This window comes from Chiloscyllium plagiosum, chromosome 25, assembly GCF_004010195.1.
Source record: "Chiloscyllium plagiosum isolate BGI_BamShark_2017 chromosome 25, ASM401019v2, whole genome shotgun sequence".
Lineage (NCBI taxonomy): Eukaryota > Metazoa > Chordata > Chondrichthyes > Orectolobiformes > Hemiscylliidae > Chiloscyllium > Chiloscyllium plagiosum.
Genome location: NC_057734.1, coordinates 42,247,797 through 42,273,448, shown reverse-complemented (window position 1 = coordinate 42,273,448; position 25,652 = coordinate 42,247,797). Strand labels below are relative to the sequence as shown.

The 25,652-nt window shown below is 40.7% G+C and overlaps 1 protein-coding gene across 4 annotated transcripts in view; it reads right to left on the bottom strand.

Annotated features, from left to right (window-relative positions):
- Nucleotides 1-999: 999 nt before the first annotated feature.
- Nucleotides 1,000-25,652, bottom strand: part of bicdl1 (BICD family like cargo adaptor 1) — an 86,538-nt gene continuing 61,885 nt past the window's right edge. For 3 of the 4 annotated variants that reach the window (XM_043715977.1, XM_043715978.1, XM_043715979.1), the window contains 5 exons: nucleotides 21,033-21,212; nucleotides 17,428-17,646; nucleotides 14,932-15,062; nucleotides 9,158-9,278; nucleotides 1,000-6,271 (listed from right to left, as the gene is read on the bottom strand). In XM_043715977.1, the coding sequence (XP_043571912.1) occupies nucleotides 6,077-6,271; nucleotides 9,158-9,278; nucleotides 14,932-15,062; nucleotides 17,428-17,646; nucleotides 21,033-21,212 (846 nt within the window). In that variant the 3' untranslated portion in view covers nucleotides 1,000-6,076. Of the gene's footprint in view, nucleotides 6,272-7,425; nucleotides 7,534-9,157; nucleotides 9,279-14,931; nucleotides 15,063-17,427; nucleotides 17,647-21,032; nucleotides 21,213-25,652 lie in introns of all 4 variants that reach the window. The other variant, XR_006315418.1, reaches the window with a different exon arrangement.

Below are 25,652 nucleotides of genomic sequence, written 5' to 3'. Positions count from 1 at the left end.
ATTTTCATCCAGATTTATTGAATTTGCTGTGGTGGCGTTTGAACTCAAACATCAACCCAAGCTTGGGTTACTACACCCATTAGATTGTCACTATTTCCTGATGATCTCAGTTTTTGGGGTTTAATGTTAGAAAGGTAAAGATGTTTTAAAAGAAGGCGTAAGTTCCTTTAAAAATGTAATGCATTGAGGGGATATTGAAAAAGACATGAGTTAGATCTGCCTAAAAACTTAGACACATACCTGAAACAGGAAGTCACATTTACAATGCAAAGAATTGTTTCAGTTTCTACTAATGTTCACTTAGACTTGTTCACTGCATCAAGAGAGAGGTCAGGTGGGGTCACTTCATGCTGAGTCTAACAGGCATTGGATCAGCTGGGAGCAACCATTCAGCCATCCCCTTCAGGAGACAGTGGCTGGAGGGCAGTGTTACCGTGTGCAATCTAGTAGGTATAATCCTGTGGATTTCCCAAGTAAATTGATCTTTCAATGTGAAGTGTCCATTTGACTGTTTCACAGCAGCCATTCCAGAGTTAACTTTATGTGCAAAAGTGAAGTGTTTGGCAAGAGAGGTAGCTGTGATGCCTGCCCTCCATCTGACTGCACAGATATCCGAGCAGCCACTTAGGGGTGCAGAGCTGTCAGTGTGGCAGCCTAGCGACCGTCCAAAATGTGTACATCTGGGAGGGTGGGCGGCTGAGAACATCACAGCAGAGTCCAAGCTAGTAACAGATCCCCACCGCCACCCCCCCCACAACACCCCCCAACCACCCCACACACACACACACACACACAGAGCAATCTCCAGCACTGCTCAGACTGTGATATTCCTTTAGTCAGGATGGTGATGGACAATCTGGCAAAGACCAGATAATTTGGCAAACACACTCAGTTTAAACCTTGCATGCTTGAATGACACACCAATGCCATCCATGCAACCACCCTCAAGAATACAGGTAAAGGAGCCCAGAGTGCAAGAATATACAGACAGCACACCAGTTTCCTGTCCACATTCGGCTTTATTATTACAGTGGCTCTGGAACAGACACACTTCATAGAAATATCTGTTTAAGGAGCTTTTCAAGCTCAGTACAAGACAAGACTATAAAAAGGCAGCAGCATTTTTACTAAAAAATAAGCATTTGTATTATGTATCTCTCTTCATATACAAATTAAACAGTAAACTGTATTTCAGTTACAAATCATCTATACTGATATGAAACCTTTTCAATATAGAAAAAAAATTCAAGCTCTTTATTATATACAGCCAATTTAAGCCACTCTGTGACATCCATTGCTTCTCAGCAGTGAGGTGTTCCTCAGCTCCCCACTCTGGAGGGAATTTAAATCAATACATGAGCTGTTCACAGCCCTGACTAACATCATAAACTAGAGATTGCAAACACAGAAACCGGGCAGCTGACTGGCTCCTGCAGCCCTCTCGCCAGTTGTTTCTGCATTAACTCCCTGTAACTGGGTTGGGTTGGCACTATTCACTCCCTTTGTCAATAAGGCTTTATACAGGTGTGTTGTTGGATAAGAATACTGGGTAACAGAGCAGTTGGGTGGAAGCACCATTGTCCATTTTAGTCCAGATGTGAGCAGTTTGTATGTTATCTGGACCAAGTAGGAATCCTGGTGATAGAATGGGAGTTTGTTGAAGCAGTGCTGGGAGTTCTTTCTGGTTGCTTGTGAGGTTAAAGGGAAAACGAATGGAAGTCTGGGGACCTCTGAAATGGCTTAAGTGAAATGATCATGTCACTAAATCCCCTGCCCCCGAATGTCACAGTCAATATGTATCGAGTGCATAAAATGTTCAAATCTTAAAAATGTCAAACCCTGTGCCCAAAGGGTTAATATTTTAAGGCAGTGACCTAAAAAGAAAGCTCAGATGACATTGTAAAACATAAGAGTGAATCTCAAATGGCTGATTTATAATTTCTGAACAGTTTGACTTTTATAAACACCCCGTGACTGTCAGAAGGATCTAGGTGTTTTGAGAGAGATGTATTTGGGCAATTCTGACAGGGCTGAGCAGAGCCCAGCCATAACTGAAGAGTCTTAAAAGGTAACAGTGGATCGGTGGCAACTTTACAATCAATATAACTTAAAATACATTTAATTATTGCACAATCAAGGTAGATACTGTCAGTCTGCCACAAATCTGTGTTTTGGTAATTGCTGAGACACTAATTCTCATTGATAAAAGAGTATATCGCAAGGAATTGAAACGTTTAAACAGTATACAACAGAACAGATGAGCTTCTGATAAAAATATTGTGGGACAATGTGTACTTGTCAGCCAGACTCCGTGGAGATCGCTTGACTTGTAGAGAAAGAAACAGAGTGATGTTTCTCTCTCCAAATATGCTGCCAGACCTATGGAGTATTTTCCAGCCTTTTACTATTCTGATTTCAGATTTTAGCATCCACAATTTTTTTTTGTGTTTGCTTAGATTTCAAATGGTAAGAGTGGGGTTGCATTCACTTTGACCGGTTTTGCACAGTAAAATGTCCAGCCAAAATAGTATTACCATCAAAATTCACAGAAAAATAATCCTCTAGTCTTCGAAGGTGCCCCCCCCCCACCCCTCACCACCTCGCCCCTCTCCGCTCCTGAAGGTGCTGATCACTACAAGCTCAGACAGGTGAGTTAAACCAGAATGACTTCACAACTGAGCCTTTATCCTAATCTCAGCTTTATCCATTAGCAGCTCAATATTAATGACCAAAGCAATCATTAACTGATAATACCCCAGTCCAGGGAAGAGGTAAAGGCCAAGCAGCAACTGCTATCCTGACCGACTTTTGTTAGTTTAGCACTGTGCAGAGGTTGAACCTTAAACCTTCCTGCTCTGCATGGCTCACTGTCATGTTTGATCTTTAGGTTACATTGCTGGGGTGGGTGCAAAAAACCCTACAGCTGAAGTGACACGAAGCGAGTGCAGAACAAGTGATACATCCCACCAGTTTAACCACAAATTCACTGTGCTGACCATTTGTATTTCACTAGCCTGCCCCTGTTCCCTCTCAATAGATAGCTAAAACATAACTCACAACCTATTGCACAGGCACACAGTACTGTTGAGGAGCAGTACACTACTCCATGTGATTTTACTGATCAGGCACATGGTCTGCCTGTGAACACTACATAAGACCCTATGTTGTGCCTTATACAATTCCAATTCCAAAGGCACCCAGAACTGTATCTAGATTATGGCGCTCCCCCACTCCCAGCTAAGAACCATGCTATGCTTGTACAGACACGTGGCAAACTGCTGCACAGGTTAGGTTTACAAGACCCCAAAAATCCAACACCCAACCGTACCACTTAGGCACACACTATTAACAATCCACGATCACGTATAGGCACCGAGTACACTGTCCCATTCTGTAGTGTCTAGCAAACCCCATTCCTCATGCTATCTTGTACAGCAGGTGGTGCCATTGCACCATAGACACTGCAGAGGCAAATACCACGCAATCTCATTGTAAACGTCACAAGCACAAGTAACAGACTCAAGACAACAGGGAGGTGACATTCGCTGGATGATGACATCTTATAACATAAAAGCACATGACAATCCATCACAGACCATATGTGGTGCACTAGCGAACTATATAGGCTTGAGGCACACATTACACTAGCCCACACCACAGTGGACATGCGCAGGATATATTCTTACATATACATGCACATGGCGCATTATCAGACAGGCGCACACTCACACTCAACTGGAAAGGCACGTGGTACACTACTGCACAGATACAGAGTGCAGTATCCTTTACTGTGTAGGTAGATGATGCACAGATGCAGTAATACACTGTTCATGGTGCATCATCAAATACCACTGAGAGAGTACTGTACAGGGTGTACAGTACATTTAATATTGTGTATTGCAGGCAGGTGTGTTACCAGCACCATATTGCACAGACAATTCACCCTCAAATCTGCAAGGCTGCACAGTGATTCTAAAATCCCCACGCAGGTGATACACAGGTTGGTCCCTGTAAAAGTACTGCACATGTGCAGTTATGCATGAAAATTCAAAGAGGTCACTGACTTAAATTGCCTGCAAACATCTAAAACCAAATAGGAAGTTTCATATCACATCCATCATATATGACACAGAAATGATGCACTGACATTCTGTATGTTCACAGCACATTCAACGCAGCTCCTAATAGACAATCTCACACTATTGAGCACCCTAGTAGTAATGCACTGTGTTTATCATTATGTGGTTTATAGGCATAGGGTGCATAGTCACACAATTTACTTCACAAGCAAAAAGTATACTATTCACATCATGCACATACATACCACATGACTCCACACAATTATTCACGTGTATTTTCCCAGATTACAACTCTACTATAATTACAATAATAAATTATAAATACTCCCCTAATACTACTCTCTAGAGAGAAGAACAAACTCATTCTTTCCAATACATGATGCATGTCCTCAGTTGACAAACAGGCATACAATCAGTTATCCCAATCTATCCACTATACAGTTTAGGCATAGAGACCTTGACCATAGCATACACAATGCACTGTCCCATGCTGCTATCCAGGGACACCCGCTTACTCAACATTAACGTGCACTGTATTAATTTGTTCCTAGATTTGTACAGTCTGCAATTTCAAACACACCATACAATTTGCACATTTGCACATAATTCCACAACAGTCTTGTGCTGTCCATCACTTCATACACATACAGTGCACTGCTCCATACTGATCAGGCAAAAAGTATGCTATCTCAACCTACATTCGAGCTTGCATGATTCCATAGTACACAGTACAGACATAACCCAACTATTCTGGATAGGACTCTGTATCCAATCTTTCACTGAATGTTAAATTAAATAGAAGATCTTCAAAATACACAATGCTTCCATCAATGTCTGAAAAGAGAAAGGGTAGGTTAATAATGGTTCTGCAACTGGATGCCCACGGGACAGCTACATTGGAAATTGTGGATGTTCAGTCATTTCTTTAGTCAATTAACTTTCCTTTTTAGCAGTATCACATGCCTGCAATTTCTCATATGAGTACCCTGTTAACCCAACACCTCACAAAGAGCCAGAATGGGTCAGGTGACAATCCCTTCTGTGTTTTAATTTTACATCTGCACAGAAAACATGAATCTGTCTTTTCTCTTTACAGCTGCAGTCAAACATCCCATGGACTCTTGTACTTTTCACTTTTCCAATATTTGTGACATATTTCACGATCATTCACCATGAGTCTACCATCAAGGTATGTACTGTAGAATATTGACTATACTGACCAATACTTCATATTCAGACAACCTTACACTCGCATAGTGACTTAAAACCCACAGACTTTCTGCAAAGATGATTTTATGGAGCACCTTATACACCAACACAAAATTCACTTCAATACTGAACTTGTGCAAAGTGAATTATCTTACGGTATACTGAACAGGCATGACTCAGACAAACACTATATTCCACAGGCACACAGTGAACTGCCCACACCATACATGCATATGCAGCAGTATTCCATGTGAATCATCTGCAGTGCAATATTCACAGGGTGCTGTACATTACTTAGTATGGATGCATATGGGCTTGCTGTCTTATACAATTCTTTAAGGGCAACCAGTCCAGCTATCTCAAAACATATTATACAAACATCCAGTCCTTCTCAAATCAGACATTCTTCAACTCATTTCTTGCACATTTACATTCTTTTAAATTTAATTTTTTGAGAGAATAATTGAACTTATCAACACAATTTGATTTAACCTGTTACGTACAGTATGGTCGTGCAACACTCCATGTACAAGAACCTTTGTCAAAGACTATTTGGGCACCAGTAAAAGCGTGAGGACATCTCCAGTGACAAGGCTATCTCACTTGTTCGACCACCCAGGGTTTGCTCTAATACACCAATCTGCTTCCCTTTTGCAGGTGAATGGAAGTATTGCCTGAGCCCAGGAAGAACAAATTTTCTTCCTAATTCAGTGGAACACTCTTTGTACAAAGAATCTCTTGAAGCCCTGCCAAATCCACAATTGTCTCTTTAGCAGTTACAAAGAAAGTTAATTCTTCTTGAAAAATGAGAAGGGACTTTTCCCTTCTGCCCCAACGACCTCTTGTCGATTTCGTTCCAGTCTCACCGAGGAGATGACTTTGTGCCTCATGCTGCAGCTGTTCCGGTAGGATTGAGCTGGCGGATAACACTCTCTCTGTTGTTTGTCCATTAACTGCTGGTCAATGACCCTGTGCATATCATCCTGCAAGGAGGGGAACAGAAGTCAGCACAGGCCACACATTTAAAGTTACACTGCTTGCAGATGATCTCACAGAGCATGACAATGATCAAACCAGATGTTGCTGCAAGCCACACCTCTGAGCTACTCACAACAGACTGGAGGAGTAGATTTTAGCTTTGGGACTGTAGAACAATATGCCTTGTACATACAGTGGTGAGTGTTGAAAGGATAATTAAGAACAGAAAAAAACAGGGAAGGTCTGAGCTAAGTTTACTGTATTCCTAACATTGAGGCACAGGAGGATCAGGTGTTGTCCAGTGAAAGCGATGACAGCTTGGCACAGGGAGGAATTGGAATAAGGGTCAAAGAGGGGAGCTTAAACTCTCTTCTGTGCAGAATAAGGAATGTCAGGATTGGGAAGCTGAGTCAGGGATTGGTTAGTGTTGTGTTGATAATAGAGAGGAGGATTTGTTCATCCCTACTGCATGGCAATAGCCACTCTGTGATTTCACTTCAAACTCAAAGTGAGAGCATTTAGAAATCATTATTTCCTGAAACACAGTCACTTAGACTATTTCTCAGATCAGAGTGTTTGTGGTGGTTAATACAGCATCTGTCTTACATGCTCTATGTTTGGCCAAACACATTGAACGGTGTTAGTTGAAAGAACAACCCCAGCTTTGTGCATCAAATGCAACATAGGTCAGGTATAAACCATAAAGAAAGGGCCTGCTGCAATTATTATTCTAAATACAGATTCATTCACTGGTCAGAAATCAATCTTAGTGGAACTGATGGTTGAATGATCCCTGGGATTACGAGTCACTTCACTGGTGAAGCAATGTGCAATGAATATCACAACAAATACATCAGGTTTCAGTGCAGTGGGAATAAGGCTGATCAGGTCTGAAAGTAAGCATGATGGGAGATAATTCTGATGGTCACTTGCCAAGCATTTTCTGACCTGTAAAACCCAACAGCTATCTGCAGCTAATCTGAGAAGCCAAAGCTCACTCTGCCCATCACTCACAGCTGCATCCCATGGAAATGGCTGAAGAGTACCTGGTGAGAATGGAACATTCCAAAACTCAGGAATAGCCAAAAGATGACGAATGGATGGAATGGGGAGACATTCTAACAAGTAGATGGGGTGAGATGTGACAATTAAAGCTCACCTCAGAGGCAGGAGGGGGCTTACAATAGTCTGCTTGTACAGTAGCTGGGAAAGGCCACTAGATGAGAAACCAGAGGAGCCAGATAGTGAAAAGCCCTGAGGAAGCAAACTGCAGCAGAAAGGAAAAGAGGGAAGAAAACACAAGACTCTGAAGCAACAAGAACAAAAGCGTTTCCTTGTTGGATTATTTATTAAAGTGTTACATGGGCGAAATGCAATACCACTGCTACACTAACCACAATGCTCCTAACATACACTGCTCTCCTCAAATACCCATATCTACCCAGCGTATTCCTTTTATCATATAGAAATTTCCACAGTACAGGTACTTCTGCAGATCCCTACAGGGATCCAAAGGTGATCATGTTTATAATTACTGTGGCACACTGAGAATATCCCAGAAAAATCAAATCAGGTGTCTGACTATGCAAATGCATCCATTTAAGGGAATCCCCTTTTTAATGGTTTCAGGCCACATCCCTGACACCCTGAAGTATTTACTTACAATTTTCAGGATCAGATGTGATCAGAAATTTAGTGGTTGGCATTATTAATTATAAAATAATATTTTGTATAATATATGGAAGAAACTTGTTCATTCTAGTCTCCTGTTTTCAATATTCATTTATGCAACTTCGGGATTCAGTGCCTAAACATTGTAATTGCAGTAAGTATTTTGGAATTAAAAACCAGGATTCGGACTTATTGCAACATTTTACTGCCCATTAATCTTTATTTAGCAGGCTTTTGCCCACTATGTCACCCATTCTGAATTTTCCTTTCCTTAGATACAAAATGTAGCATTCCAAATTGGTTGCAATTTTGACTGAATTCAGTTCAAAGCATTAGGCTTAGGGGAGTAGACTCAGAATCTCTGTAGTGTGGAATCAGGCCATTCGGCACAGTGAGTTTACACTGATCCTCAGAAGACCATCCCACCCCCTTAGCCTGTCCCTGTAACCCTGCACTTAATGTGTCCCATTTTTAAAAAATATGTTGGAATATTTCATTCCTTCCTAGACTTAATGAGCACAAAATTTAATCACCCCAATTCCAGATCAAGGTAGCTGAGCTGGACTGGTCTAACATTGGTGGAGGGGAAAATACTCAACACTTCAAAGCATAATGTTCATGTATTATACAAGCGTAGACAGTGTTTAGGCGGTATCATTCTGGTTTACTATGAGTAGAACCTCCCAGATTACTAGAAATCACAGAAGATATAACTGAAAAATAGTCAACTGGAGATGTTTAAAGGGCAAAAACCCCTAGATTTTCAGAAAGCCGAGGTTGAAATTTCACATCAGAAGGTACGCGGAGTCGAAGACAAATTCACGAGGTTTTTGGCAATTGTCAGTGTAACAAGTAAGAGATTCATCATGTTAACCGAATGAACTGAAATTACATTGAGGACTCTCTTAACAGGATCAGCATATACCAGTGAAATTCTCTCAATATTCCCAAATACATAAAGGTGGAAAAAGGGATTGTCGTGTGAGAAAGATATCTAACCTAGTTATTCCAGGAAATATTGTTAGATATTTATTTTTGGATGCAAAGAACGCTATTGCAACACATCACCTTTTAAGCAACTTTTCCTCCAGATGACGTGGAAATAATGAAGCCTCATCAGGACCTGGTTTAAGATTCAAACTGTGACAATAATTTAAATCACTAGGTTCAAAAGAGCCCCCGCTAAGGCTGGTACTGGAACACTCTGCCCTTTGACCTACCTGCCAGGCCTCTAGCTGTTGAGAGAGGTTGAGTTTCTGTTGGATTGCGTCAAGGAGTTGGCTGTTGAGTGACATCATGTCAATCTTACACTTGGCCAGTTCCATTTCCACTGCATTCTTCCTGAAAAAGAAACACAGAATATTATCTTTACATTATATTGTCATAATTTAATGTCCAACCATATCACACATTGGAAGGAGCTTCAGAAGATTATGCATTGCTCTATGGGAAACTAAATCACATAGACCAGTAAAATTCAACATTAGGGAAACTAGAGTTAGCCTCAGGCCAAGGTTTGTGGACTGGCATGTGTTAAATCAACCACTTTTTAATTCCAAGCCACCATCCAATATCATCGATAAAATTCACGCGTGGCCATTGAACAAGAACTGGATCAGTTGGGATACACCACCCACTCCATCTTGATTAATGAGCAAAAGGTAGCTGTCTAGAGTTTCACAGAAATTGAAATGAAATGGCAGAGAGGCCTAAAATTTGCAGAAATATAATCTAAGAGCAGCAGAATGGATTGTGGGGCCGCGAAATGCTGCACACCTAGCCTTTACCCAACCTCAGGCCATACATCTCATCCTGGAAGTTGCATTCCAGGACCAATTTGGGTTTTCACCACAGATCAGGTCTGTACATCATCCCTTACCTGTACAAATTTCACTTTTTAACAAAAGGCAAAAGAGGCAGCTCTCTAAAATGGCAAACAAATGTAACAGGACATTTGAAAGGACCAACACCAACCTATTTACCAGCTCATGGATATCTTGTCAACTTTCTTTGTTCTGGCTTATTTGAAGATCTGTTCCACCAATGGCAAAACAACAGTTCAGACTCACTGGGACAGTTTCAGAATATTCTAAAAACTTTAAGGAAATAGATGGCCAGCAAGCACACCCCTTTGTAATAGATTTCAAAGGCTAGTTACCAGAATTCTCACACTACACTAAATCTCCTAACTCTAGAAATGCATTAATCTATTGAACTTATTCGATTTGTCCACTTGAACTGCCTTATCACATAACTTATTTCACAACTGCTACACATTGGGTAAAAACACTAAATTCAAAGCATCTCTTTGATACTATAAAACATCAAGCATCTAATGAAGGAAGTTTAAGGATATTGAGTACTGTGTCCAGTTCTGGTCACTCAGTTATAGGTAGGATATTGTTAAGCTTTCAGAAGAGATTTACCAGGAGGCTGCCAGGTAAGGAAGATTTGAGTTATAAAGAAAGATTAGATAGGCTGGGACTTTTTTCACTGGAGTGTAGGAGGTTGAGAGGTGACCTGATAGAAGTTTATAAAATAATGAGAGGTACAGATAGAGTTAACGGTAGCTGTTTTTTCCCCCCCCCCCCGAGGATGGGGGATTTCAAGGGGACACATTTTTAAAAGTGAGAGGAGAGAGATTTGAAAAAGAAATGAAAGACAATTTTTTTTTTTTTTTTTACACAGAGGGTGGTGTACATATGGAATGAACTTCCTGAAGAAGTGGTGGATGTGGGTGCAATTACAAAGTTTAAAAGACATTTGGATATGTACATGAATAGGAAAGGTTTGGAGGGAAATGGGCCAGGCGCAGACAGGTGGGGCTAGTTTACTTTGGGATTATGTTCAATATGGGCTGATTGGACCAAAGGGTCTGTTTCCATGCTGTATGGCTCTATGACACTTGAAATCTGGACAATACACAGACTTTGTTTTGCAAAACATTTATTCACTGTGGGATATGGGCGTCTCTGGCTGGCCAGCATTTATTGCCTGTCCCTAGTTGTCCTGGAGAAGGCAACGGTGAACTGCCCTCTTGAACCACAATCCATGTGCTGTAGGTGCTCAGGTGATGGTACTCCCATGTAACTGCTGCCCTTGTCCTTCTAGATGGAAGTGGTCATGGGTTTGGAAGGTGCTGTCTGAGAATCTTTGGTGAGTTTCTGCAGTGCATCTTGTGGATAGTACACACCGCTCCCACTAAGCTTCGGTGATGGAGGCAATGGATGCTTGTGGATATGGCACTAATCAAGCGGGCTGCTTTGTTTTGATGGTGTCAAGCTTCTTGAGTGTTGTTGGAGCTTCACCCGTCGAGGCGAGTCATCTAGTCACAGAGACATACAGTACAGAAACAGACACTTTGGTCCAACTCGTCCATGCCAACCAGATATCCTAACCCAATCTAGTCCCACATCCCTCCAAACCTCTCCTATTCATATACCCATCCAGATGCCTTTTAAGTGCTGCAATTGTACTAGCCTCTACCACTTCCTCTGGCAGTTCATTCCATACACGCACCACCCTCTGAGTGAACAAGTTGCCCTTTAGGTCTCTTTTAATCTTTTCCCTCTCACCGTAAACCTATGCCTTCTAGTTCTGGACTCCCCCACCCCAGGAAAAAGACTCTGTCTATTTACCCTATCCACACCCCTCATATTGTTATCAATCTCTGTAAGGTTACCACCCAGCCTCCAATGCTCCAGGGAACACAGCCCCAGCCTATTTAGCCTCTCCCAATAGCTCAAAACCTCCAAACCTGGCAACACCCTTGAAAATCTTTTCTGAACCCTTTCAGGTTTCACAATATCCTTCCGATAGGAAGGACACCAGAATTGCAAGCAGTATTCCAAAAGTGGTCTGTACAGCCGCAACATCACCTCCCAACTCCTGTACTCAATACTCTGACCAATAAAGAAAAGCATACCAAATGCGTTCTTCACTATCCTATCTACCTGCGACTCCACTTTCAAGGAGCTATGAACGTGCACTCCAAGGTCTCTTTGTTCAGCAACCCTCCCTAGGACCTTACCATTAAGTGTATAAGTCCTGCTGAGACTTGTTTTTCCAAAATGCAGCACCTCACATTTATCTGAATTAAACTCCATCTGCCACTTCTCAGTCCATTGGCTCATCTGGTCAAGATCCTGTTGTTATCTGAGGTAACCTTCTTCGTTGTTCACTACACCTCCAATTTTGGTGTCATCTGCAAACTTACTAACTCTACCTCTTACGCTCACATCCAAATCATTTATATAAATGATGAAACGTAGTGGACCCAGCATCAATCCTTGTGGCATTCCACTGGTCACAGGCCTCCAGTCTGAAAAACAACCCTCCACCACCACCCTCTATCTTCTACCTTTGAGCCAATTCTGTATCCAAATAGCTAGTCCTCCCTGTATTCAGTGAGATCTAAGCTTGCTAAACAGTCTCCCATAGGGAACCTTGTCGATCACTTTACTGAAGTCCATAAAGATCACATCCACTGCTCTCCCCTGATCAATCCTCTACTTGTTCAAAAAACTCAATCAAGTTTATGAGACATGATTTCACACGCACAAAGCCATGTTGACTATACCTAATCAGTTCTTGCCTTTCCAAATACATGTACATCCTGTCCCTCAGGATTCCCTCCAACAACTTGCCCACCACCAACATCAGGCTCACCGGTCTATAGCTCCCTGGCTTTTCCTTACCACATTTCTTAAATAGTGGCACCACGTCAGCCAGTCTTCTGGCACCTCACCTGTGACTATTCATGATATAAATATCTGGGCATTCTTGTTCTCAATCTATCTAAATGGTGGGAACAACTTTTCCCTATCTAAACTGAATGGACCCTTTAAACTTCTCCTCTCCATTCTACCTACTTAACTGAAGTTCCTCACCTTCTTGTGAATCTGTCTCTAATGATTTTACATCTTTTCTAAGGTTTGGCACCCAGAATAGGATCTGATCCCTAGTTGAGGCGGAATCAATGTTGTAAACAAATCTAGCATAACTGCATTGCTCTTTCACTCTATGATTTATTAACTGCATTCTTAACCTGCTCTGCCACCTTCAGTGATTTCTGCAAATACATACCCAGGTTCCTCAATTTAATATTCTCTCTTCATATTCTTCCTACCAAAATGAATTATTTCATGCTGCTCTATGTTTAATTTCATCTGCCACTTGTCCACCCATTCCATCAACTTGTCAGTCTTTTTGAAGTTCGACATTTGTTTATAATGCTTTAAACAATCACATCATCTGAAAACTTTGGAAGATTGTCGTAATACCAAGAAATAATTGTGTGTGTCTGTGTATATGTAAGCATCATGTATCTATATGTGTGCATGCTCGAGTGTACTTTGGTGTGTGTTCATGCATGTTTGTATGCGTGCGTGTTTGTACGTTTGTCTCTCTCTAGTCCTGAACTTCAACCCTGGAATTGACAGATCTCCTCAGGAATCATCACACACTTCCCCAAAGCTTCAGACAATTATTGCTTTAAATCTGTCCTGAAAGCATTTTTCAATGATTTATCTACAGGGTGCAGTCCATTTTGTAGGGAGAAACAGGAGATGAACATGAACAGTTAACCGAATAATGTCAAAGGTAAACAGAAAAGGACGAACTTAAAAAGGAAAGACAAGTGAAGATCAGAGCAGGATTATCATTTCATACGTTGATCTTCAAAAGTAAACATTTTAGTGATTCAGTCAGGTGATGAAGGGTGCTCAGGGAACAGTTTAACACTAAAATGCCTGGGTCAATCTGTAATGAAATCACATCATATTTTTTAGGTTAGGTTCCCACTTTTCCACAGTATTCCTATACAAAGATTGCATGTATATTTGGTTTCAACAGCTCCCAGATTTCCAATAATCAGACAAAAGTAGTTCCTAGGTACCACGTAGAGTGGAACAAAGAAGTTATTGTCTGTTATTTTTATTCTTTGATAGAATGTGGGCATACCTTTTAATAGAAAAAGATTTTCATGACATGTTGGTATTGCTGGCTAGGCCGCATTTATCATCCATTCCTAATTCCCCAGAGGGCAGTTAAGATTCAACCACATTGTGTGGGTCTGGAGTCACACGTAGGCCAGATCAGATCAGGATAAAAAAATAAGAATCACCAATCCCAGTGTATATTGCACACTCACTGTGCGATGATGTTTCAAGCCCTGCTCTAATAACTAAAATATAGGGCAGGGCTTAGGAACTGGTCCCTGGAGCTCAGTTGCTACCATTTATAGCTCATTAGTTACCCAGTCAATTAATAATCCAATTTATAACATCCCTGATCCCATGAGTTTCCACCTCAAGTTTGAATCTTTTCTCAAAGACATTTTGAATGTCAAGAGGCTGATCATTGATTTGAGAGTTGGGTGATAGGGTGGGGCAGGTGGAGTGGTGTATGCATTCGAAGATTAGTTTGTACAAATAGCATGGAGTCTATTTCTCCTGACTGTCTGTCATCACTTGCGATCTTCACTTCTTTTACCTGGGCTACATAGATATTCAAGTCTGCATTAGGCCTGTAGCTAGACAGATGCCTTCAGAGAGGCGAATCAAACAGCAAGATTTCTATACATAAAAAAATCCAATTATTTAGGCATAGAAAATAAATTGAAGATTCAAAATGTCAAAGTGCCGCGTGACAGCTTTTCATATGCATTTGTCTAAATATATTGAATGCGTTCAAGGATTTATTCAGACCACAAATCTAGCTCAGCTGGGAAAAGGATGATTTAAATTCACAACGTTGAAGTACTTTTCAGGGGGCAGAGATGAGGGAGAGGAAGAGGGTGGCATGAAAGATGCTGCAAAACCTCCTGTTGGGAGTGAGATAGAAGGCGAGGTAATTTTTAGCCACAAAATTAACCAAGGCCCACCATGACCAGAAATTTCTCTCAGTCCTTCACCCTAAATCAGACAAGCTTCAGGTCAGCGTAACATTGAGGGCTGGGGGGCCTGTACTGCGTTGTAATGTTCTATGTTCTTACTTTGCTATGGCTTCATCCCGGGCGCTGACAGCTTTCTGAAGCTGCTTGTCTAGTTCCTTTTCTTCAGAAGTCACCTTCAGCTTGTCTCTCTCTTCTTTCATTGCATTCATTTCAACTCTCAGCAGCACTACCTATAAAGACACAAGATCAACGAGAGTAAAAGCCTTATGAAAACCAGCCTTGTGGGAGTGCACAGAGCTTAACATTCAGTACATCTAACATGAAGTGTAATCCTTGGGCTAATGTTCCAAATCCATAAGTCCACTATGGATGCATAAATCAACATTACTGTCTAAACTGTGTACCGCTGCAGGAAATTGTAGGGGCAAGAGAAAAAAAAAGAAAAAATTCACACTGATGTGGCAGGAAGTGTCTTTGTCACGTTTTGATACTCCTGACGCAGGAATGCTCTATTATGACACAGGATAGCCAAAAATAGTGTTAACACTGTTTATATTTAAAATGTGCACTGAAGCACATCAAATAACATACAGATTTGAACATGCTACGTACCCAGAAACACTGGAAAAATGTTGCGTGCCAATACTGGAGAGGTTGGGATAGATGGCAAAGATCATGTGACGAGAATGAACCCAAGGTAGATGGTTCACAACTTCCCACCACTGATCAACATGCCTGAGTGCTGGAAATGTCTTTCCTACGGATCATTTTAATTCTGGGAGCTCTGATGGATGGGCTGGCTAGTCGGTCAATCAACTGGCCAACAAAGGTCTCTCAGCAGAGCTGACAATGAATTTCCAGTCATCAGGTTGATCCCATCGCACACTGAGGCCAAGCATGGCCAAGGGATGGAGTCAGACTTCCTGGAGGGTGGTGCAGTGCTCTAACTCCCGCGTATTCCATACATATCACAGTCAAGGCTTTAGCTGCTGGCTGTCCAGTGGAAGGGCTGATGATGATGGTGCCAGTCTGGAAGTTGTGCCCCTTTTAATGAACAAAACTCCAAAAAGCTTTTGAGAAGGCTCCTCAAAATGGAAGTACTCTCTCGTTCTCTGCTCACAGACATCCCCCCTCCCCCGCGCCCCCCATCTACAGTGCCCACCTCTAACCATGGTCAAGCCAATGTGCCACTGCTAGAAGTCCTCCTCCTTCACTGTCCAGTCTCAGGAGCCTGACTGCTTTGCTCAACTGGATTGTGAACATGCGCCCTGGCTACTCATTTACCTGATCTTCAACAACATCAAGTGTCAAGTGACAACATGGTACCAGTTGGATTCAGAAATTCAACCCACCCCAGGATATATAATTTAGCCACTGTTACCTTTAATTCTGGAGCTCCTGCCAAAGAGAATATGGGGTAAAATTTAGGAATCACATGGACAACAGGGTTTTACAAAACTGTAGTGGAATTAATACGGTGGAAAACTGACATTTGGTTAATCATTTGATTTCATTTGGCAATAGATATTTGGGCTGATGTTTATTACTTAACTCCAATGTTATCATGTTTTGTGAAGGAGGGATATATTATCCTTATTAGTTGGCATGATCACATGCCCTGCTTGTAAAAATGTTAAAAAGAATTAATATTTAGGAATTGAATACTTCCTATTTAAAGTACAGAGGAACCTCAATTATCCGAATGAGATGGGCGGGCACTATTTTGTTTGGATAATTGATTATTTGGTTAATTGATTTCCTCTGGGACTCAGAGTTTTCTGTGAAGTCTGCTCCCCATTCAGGAGACTAGGCAAAAGCACTCCACACGCGAGGCCCACTCCCAACCCCATCCACTCCCAGCCCGGCTCCCCTAACCCCGCACCTCCATCCATCTCCACCCAGTCCAACCTCTGTCCGCACCCCCGCCTGCTAATCTACTAGGTTACTGAGTACAGGATATTATCATAATACTGTCATTCACAGTGTTCCATCTGATCAGCTATGTCCCAGAAGTACCCAAATAACTGCAATCACTCATGCAGCAAAAGTCCGAGGATGATGGAAATCTGAACTAGAAACAGAAAATGCTGGGATCAGATAGCAGCTGCCGAGAAAGAAGTATTTAATATTTCAAGTCTATGATCTTTTGTCAGAATTCACTTGTCACATGTAGGGGCTGCCCCCAGTTGTCGACATTTACTCTAAGACCATGAGATGGAGGAGCAGAAGTAATCCTTGTTCTTGAGTTCTTGTTATTGGTGCTAGTGAAAGATCGATGACCAAAAATCTTAACTCTGATTGTCTCTCCACAGGTACTATATGACCTGCTAAGTATTGGAGGCAAATTTTGTTGTTATTGCGAAATTATCTAATATCCTTCAAATCAGTGTCCATAGGCTCTTTTCCAAATGAACATTATAGAAAAAGCTATTTTTGGTGGGAGCCTCAAACTAAAAGGAGCGAAGTAAATTGAATTTGAATTCAAAGGGTGCTCATTACAGTTTGTAACATATGACAGATTCTTCTTGGAGTTTACCCAGTTATGTATATCTGTAATACACTGAATTCTATTTGAGATCGCACAAATGAACATACCGTAGACTCATTTCCATCAAGAATGTTCTGGATCAGGCGTTTGAGCTCATGCAATGCTGTGTGAAGGCTCCCTGTGGGGATATCTTTGGCAGAGGAGGTGTCAGAGGATTCATCCATAGAGGAGTCGGTGGAAAGTGCAGAGTCTGTGATGTCATTTCCTCTCAGGTGTGAGCAAAGTGAGCGTACTTGGCAGTAAGCCTCCCAGAGCTCTATTCGCAGCTGGAATGACAGAATAAGGTATCATTATACATGTAGTCCATCAAGGAAATATGGACCAGAAGACAGAGTACAGCAAGAGACATGTCTTCATCACAAGGTTTGAAGCATCAATAGCAAGACAACCCAGAAATAAAAAACCATAATGGCAATATCTGGAGCCACTTTACCTTGGAGCTATTAAAATTCCCTCCTGCAACTTCTCCAAACCTTTAAGATAACTACCTTTAGATTCTCACCTTCAACAATTAGTTGCTCATTCCTAATTGCTACTTGTACTTCAGGGAACACTGCAACCCAAGCAAGCCTTTGGTTTTGGAACAGAACAGTACTAACCTTGAAAATTCCAAAATCAAGTATGCTCATTAAAATCTTATACCATCAACATATACAGATTGCAGTTCTGATCTGATGTTCGTGATGCTTATTCTGATACAGTAAGCATTGCACCTTCTTTACAGATTGATAAGTTTGTTACAATCCTGTTAGAGGTCATTAACGTTTGAAGAAATTCAAACACCATGCAATTAACTGACATAACTATGCTATGATTAAACAAAAACCTTATCATACATATAAATACAAATTAAACAAAGTAAGTAATATGAATTTAACATGATAATTTATGAAGACTAATACCAGAAGTTCAGTTCTGCTTTCTATTCCTGCTCATGAGGAGTTCCTTTATCACATAAAATCTTCAAGGTTCATTCTCTTTCCTGGTGCAACACAAAAGTGTACCAATGCTCTCTGGAATTCAATCTGATTTCTTTTCAGTGTTCAACTATTTGCCAAGGTACAGGATTCTATGGAAGCTCTTCCATTAGCTTTTGGCCAAGTGACTCCTCCAATTTCTTCTTTTCTGTACTCTAGATTCCGCAGTTTAAGCCTGGGCCTCTCAGTGACCTCTGAGCAATTATTTAAAACATCCAGAGCACCCTTGGCTTCCAACAACCCACTGCCATGGTTCCAAAGTGCAACCAAGATGATTATACCTCCACTGCAACAAGATTCACTGCCTTTCACTGAGAGGCTTACCATAGGCATATCCCTGCAGCTTTCAAGTAAACAAATTTTCCAGTCATTTCTTCTCTTTCCAAGTTTAACTTATATCAAAGGCCATCGGCAGGCTACACTATAGGAAACAGATCTAGCATTTACTCTACTTCAGGTCCAGGTCTGGTATTATCTCTTGACTGTCAAGGAGCTATAAAACTGCACAAGAGCCAAAGCTGACATGGTCACTTAGCTCTTTTCCCAAGCTAGTTGTGCCTTTACTACATTTACAGGGACAAACTCAAAACAAAGGATCTCACTAAGCTGCACGCCTCGCCAGGTAAAAATGGAAATGAACTGCCTTTTAATTCCAAGCCTTACCGAATTCTGGGAAGCCACATTAATAAATCATCCATTAGAGAGAACATTCCAAATATCATATTCCCCAGTAATTTAGCTAGGAGTGCTCATCTGCTATTTTGCCATGTAACTTTCCAGCTATCTTATTTCAACACGGCCTATTCTCTTAAGGAGGAGAAAGTGAGGACTGCAGATGCTGGAGAGTCAGTTGAAAAGTGTGGCACTGGAAAAGCATAGCAGGTCAGGCAGCATCCGAGCAGCATCCAATGCACTCCTGATGAAGGGCTTATGCCCGAAACGTCAACTCTCCGGTTTCTTGGATGCTGCCTGAACTGCTGCACTTTTTGACTCCCAATATCTAAGTATAAAAGTCTCCTAGCTTGTTTTAATTGTATTTACTACAGAGTTGCTATTTCTTCCTTAATTTTGACAGTTAAACCTTTATTTCATATAACTTGTATTTTAAGACACACAAACTATGACCTAGATAATTAGAACAAACTGCACCAGTGCATCTCCAATGGCTTATGCTGTATGTAAACACTCTCAGACATGCAGTCTTTTGAGTGAAAAGTTAAACTGAGGCCCTTTTGTCTTTTCGGGTGGACGTAAAAATTCCAAGAATGCCATTTGAAATGCACTTGGGAATACTTTGGATTTCTTGGCCAACATTCATCCCTCAACATTTCAGGCACTTCAAGAAGCATTTAATTTTGTGAGATACACATTAAAAACAAGCTATACAACAGTCTCAGCATGCTCCTGTTTATAGCAGTGTCAGTGAATTCCCATTTGATACTCACACCTGGAAACAGTTTATACAATATACAGATTTCCTTATCTCTTTAAATAGAGATTAACGTTTGCACATGTACAATCAACATTTCAAAATTAAATCATTGCAGACTTCCATATTCTGTATGAAGCATCACAATACGGGATTCCCTGCTTCAACAATACAACAATTTTCTTTGCACATGCATTTGTTTTCCTCAAACAACAGACAGTTGATGTCTTGTATCCATCAATTCAATGCAAGATTGCTTTCTTGCATTGAATCGACGTTTCGGGCATAAGCCCTTCTTCAGGAATGAGGAAAGTTTGTCCAGCAGGCTAAGATAAAAGGTAGGGAGGAGAGACTTGGGGGAGGGGCGTCGGAAATGTGATAGGTGGAAAGAGGTCAAGGTGAGGGTGATAGGTCAGACTGGGGTGGGGGCGGAGAGGTCGGGAAGAAGATTGCAGGTTAGGAAGGCGGTGCTTAATTCGATGGATTAGACTGAGACAAGGTGGGGAGGGGAAATGAGGAAACTGGTGAAATCCGAGTTCAACTCTTCTATGGAAAAGCCATCTGATGATCTAATCATATGCAATAGCAAAGCACACTCAATGAGCTGAATAGCCTCATCTTGCTCCATGTTTGTACATTCGTATCTGCTCTCCAAAACCCATCAAATTCTGACCACGGTTTATAAATGTTTATCACAATATCTTGCTTTTGATTATTTCGTCCAAGAACTCTAATAGAGAGTCCAAACCTTAATCAGTATCTAATTCCATCTCAACATCATTTATTTCTGATCTTATTTCCTGTAGAAAGTGACAACACTGTGGCCATGCCTCGTTTCTTTCTGGTAGGTAAACCATGTCCACATTCTCTGATCATATGGTTCAGTCTACAGAACATCAGAGGCTATCATACTCTGACAACTTACATTTGCTTTCTCACATTTCCAACAATCGTCAGTGGATTTTCATTTTCTGTCTGAATTTTGTTAGTTTCCAATCTTCATCTTTAGACAACCACTCTCTACTACCATGTCATAACCGAGGAAGGCAAGTGGTGATGGATGTAATTGGAGCCAATTTATATGCAATTTTATACTTATTTATCTTCAGAGAAACACAATATAAACCAACAGCCACTGTTTCAGTTTGTCACAATTTCGAACAGCACAGGTGAATCCTCAGTTAAGGCTCCATACCATCAGTTAAATCCAGTTAACATATAGAGTTAATGTTGTGCATTTGTATACCTGTTCTCTCTCCTGTTCCAGCTCTTCTGCTTCCATGCTCTGCTCAATTTCTGATAGCAGTGATGTACTTGTTGGGCTCACACTGTGTAGACTCATCTCCTCATTCATTTCATCAACTTTCACTTGAAGCTGTCGGTGAGACATTCGTACTTCATGGAGTTCAAGCTGGTTCTGCTGGAGCTATGAAACCAGAACAAAAATATTGCTCCTGCAAGTACACAACGGATCAGCCAACCCTGGTTAATAGCAAATCATGTCAGTGATCCACCTTTGAAATTCGGAGGCACTGTACTATCTCTTATCCCAGAATTAGGGCAAGGTGTGAGGAACAAATACATCTTCATGCCAATTGCATGCCTCCGGACATGTTATAGGCTTTCACACAATTGATATGGAGCAACAAGTATGACATTCTGCAATTTTCAGATTTATCATTGCAATGTGATTTACTGCAATCTCTCAAAGTTTACATGAATTAAGACACATTTTGTGTTTCATACATGAAAATGGTGAAGTTACTTCAGAAGTACTTTACCAACTGGAACATGTTGTGAGGTGTCCCGGTGGCTATGAAAAATGTTATATAAATGCAAGCTTTTCATTTTTTAAAATTAAAACTGCAGGAGGCAGTGAAAGTTTTGGACAAAGCAGATGTGAGTGACAGTTACCTATTCCATATCCTCTCCAAGACCACTTTATTCAACCTGTATAACATTACCTGTCTTGACCCTGCCTCAGGTCACCTGCTGCTGAAATTTTCAGTCACACGTTTGTTAACCATAAACCTGGTATTGCCAAGGCACTCCAGGCTGGCCTCCCATCTTGAATTCTCTGTAAACTTCAACTCATCTAAAACACAAATGAATGTACCTGAACATACAGCAAGCCTTTTCACCTATTCTCTCTATTGACATGCCCAGTGTGGCAATGCATTGCTTTTTGAATTCCTGTCCATATTTTCAAATCCCTCTGCCTTGTTTCTTTTTTTAATCACTTCATACTGCAATTAGTTGGATACTTTATTTCTGTTCACACCTCATCTAGACCGCCACTTCTTCACTATACCCTACCCACTCTCTTGGTTTCTGGTGTATGAAATATTTTATGAAGTAATCTCTCCTGCCCTCCATCTTACCAGAGATTTCCTTTCTGTTCTTTCAGATTGCCGCCTCTTCTCATGGCTTAAAACCGCTTACATTTCCATCGTAAGTGCTGATGAAAGCTCACCTTGAAACATTAACTCTGTTTCGCTTTACAGATGCTGACTGACCTGCTGAGTATTTCCAGCAATTTTTTTGTTCCTGTTTCAGATTTCTCACTGTTAAATCTTGGATCCTAATGAATCTATATTCTTTTTGATAAGAACGGGCATTACTAAACATATTATTACAGACTGGCCTCACCAGTGCCTTTCCCAAAACCAGCTGAACCTGCTCCAGTTTATAGTTGAGCATTCGATCTACCATAGCAGGTGATTCAAGCAATGACCGGTTACAAAACTTTTTCCATTTGATATCCAAGTGATGTTCTTTCTTTAAGAATAAAGGGGAGACATCGGAATGAAATCAATCATGGTTAGACTTGTCTCACCTCACATATCCAATGGCTTTCTCAAGTAGCATGTTTCTGATAGTTTACCAAAGTGGTTCTCAGTCACACAGTCATAAAGCCATAGAGATGTACAGCATGGAAACAGACCCTTCAGTCCAACCCGACCATGCCGACCAGATATCCCAACCCAATCTAGTCCCACCTGCCAGCACCTGGCCCATATCCCTCCAAACCCTTCCTATTCATATACCCATCCAAATGCCTCTTAAATGTTGCAATTGTACCAGCCTCCACCACATCCCCTGGCAGCTCATTCCATACACATACCACCCTCTGTGTGAAAAGGTTGCCCCTTAGGTCTCTTTTATATCTTTCCCCTCTCACCCTAAACCTATGCCCTCTAGTTCTGGACTCCCCAACCCCAGGGAAAAGACTTTGTCTATTTATCCTATCCATGCCCTCATAATTTTGTAAATCTCTGGAAGGTCACCCCTCAGCCTCCGACGCTCCAGGGAAAACAGCCCCAGCCTGTTCAGCCTCTACCTGTAGCTCAGATCCTCCAACCCTGGCAACATCCTTGTATATCTTTTCTGAGCCCTTTCAAGTTTCACAACATCTTTCCGATAGGAAAGAGACCAGAATTGCACGTAATATTCCAACAGTGGCCTAACCAATGTCCTGCACAGCCACAACATGACCTCCAACTCCTGTACTTAATACTCTGACCAATAAAGGAAAGCATATAAAACACCTTCTTCACTATCCTATCTACCTGCGACTCCACTTTCAAGGAGCTATGAACCTACACTCCAAGGTCGCTTTGTTCAGCAACACTCCCTAGGACCTTACCATTGGCTAGTTCTCCCCGTATTCCATGAGATCTAACCTTGCTAATCAGTCTCCCTTCGGGAACCTTGTCGAATGCTTTACTGAAGCCCATATAGATCACATCTACTGCTCTGCCCTCATCAATCCTCTTTGTCATTAAAGACTAAAGTCACAGGTTGGACTCTCCACATGGGTCATACATAATTTGGAAGTCAACCCTTTATTTTGGCAATTTGGTTTGCTTTGTCTGGATAAACCAGCTCTCCATGTTTTAGTGTTCATCTCCCTTTGGAAAATAGGTCATGCCCAATCTCCACAATTCCAGCAGCCTTTTATATTATTGCACCCAAAATTCTAATTCTAATTTTATGAAGAATTTTTGTTGAATCCTCATGAAATTAATTGATGTGTTATCCCATGAGATTATTTTAAATGAGAATGCTTTTATGTTGGACATGTACTTACCATTACTCCATAGATATTAGTGAACAATTCTCCAGAAAACAGCCAGCCATTTTTTCTCAACTATTATACCAACTATTATTTATGTGTTCACAAGCAGTACAAACTAAACGACACGTAAAATTTAAAAACATAGGAACACCCAATAGTCCAATTTCCCATGCTGTTTTCATCTTTTTTCAGGACCTCTTCAACAATGTGGAAGACCTTCCCAATATTCTACTACTCACTAAAAGAATGACTATCCTTTTGATTTGTTTCATTTCTTGGACTGGCAGCTCATACGAACAAACATACAAACAAACAAAAAATACATACAAATTAAAGTGGCCATCAGTGCTTACACATATGAGGCTTGGGGTATTTGGATTCACTTGCACCACACTTCCAAGCTTAATGATCCAAATTTTTATTATTACATCAATTTTCACTAAATCCTTTCACCATCTTTAAATTATTAAATATACCGAGTCTGTTTATGGCTTCAATGTTTGATTGGGTGCCAGTGGCACTTGTTGGGCTAACATTGCATTTATCTTCCTTGGCTTTGCAACTGTTATCTCAAACAGAACATTAATCGTCAGGGTTTACTCACTTTGAAAGCAACTTTTATTTCTGATTTGCTTGAATTAATGAAACTCATTGCCTTGTAACATTTACTTTCTTACCATTAATGAGCAAATCCCATGTGTTATTTACAAAATTAATAGAACTACAAAATATTGAAAAGAACATTTACATTTTAAACAAGATATTACAAGATTTTTCTGGTTGAAATGGATTTTTATATTCAACTAAATTAGTATTTTATGATGATTGCATTCATTTAAAGTCTGCTTGGTTATTAAAATTATACTTGCATTTATATTTAATATTCTGTTTATGTCTTTTTAAACTATATACTCAACCCTTAAGATAAGCTGAGATTAATTTGGATTGTCTGATAATAGCAAAAAATCAAACTACAAAAGTCCTCAGGGATCAAGCTTAAATAATGCAATAAATCAAAGGATGGAGTCAAGGCAGGATAGCAAAGTGGCATTATGGGAAACGAAGGACAGAGAAAATCAACATAAAATACACCAACATTCAGGACCTGAGGTTATGAAGACAACAAAAGCACAAAACTAAAGATTCTGCATCCAACTGTGCATAGCAATCAAAGTTTTTTTTTAAAAAAAAGCCAGACTGAAGTTAATAAAGTGATCTGATAGTCATGACAGGAATGCGGCTACAGGATGACAAGGGCTGGGTCTGAAAATTGAAAGGTATCTGGCATTCAAGAGGAGGAAGAACCTCAGTAAAGGTGGAGGGTAGCACTATTAATCAAAGATGCCCTTTGTGCAATAACTAGATATGATCTTAGTTCAGAAGATCAAAGTGCAGAACTGATCTGACTGGAGGTATGGAATAATAGGGGAAAACTAGCCTATCATCATAAGGTAACCACTTGTTCTAGATATTAACCTGATAAACTTTCTATGAACTACTTCCAACATGCTGATGTCCTTAAATAAGGAGACAAATATCATAATAGTACGCCAGATGTGGCCTCACCAATACCCAAATGAAGCATAACTTTATTCTTTCTGTATTTAATTCCTCTCGCAAGAAATTATAAGATTCAATTAGCTTTCTTTGCTTGTTGTACCTGCAAACTTATCTTTGGCATGGTTGTAGTTTATTTGGATTTTCAGAAGGCTTTTGACAAAGACCCACATAATAGATTATAATGTAAAATTAAAGTGCATGGGATTGGGATAGTGTATCGAGATGGAT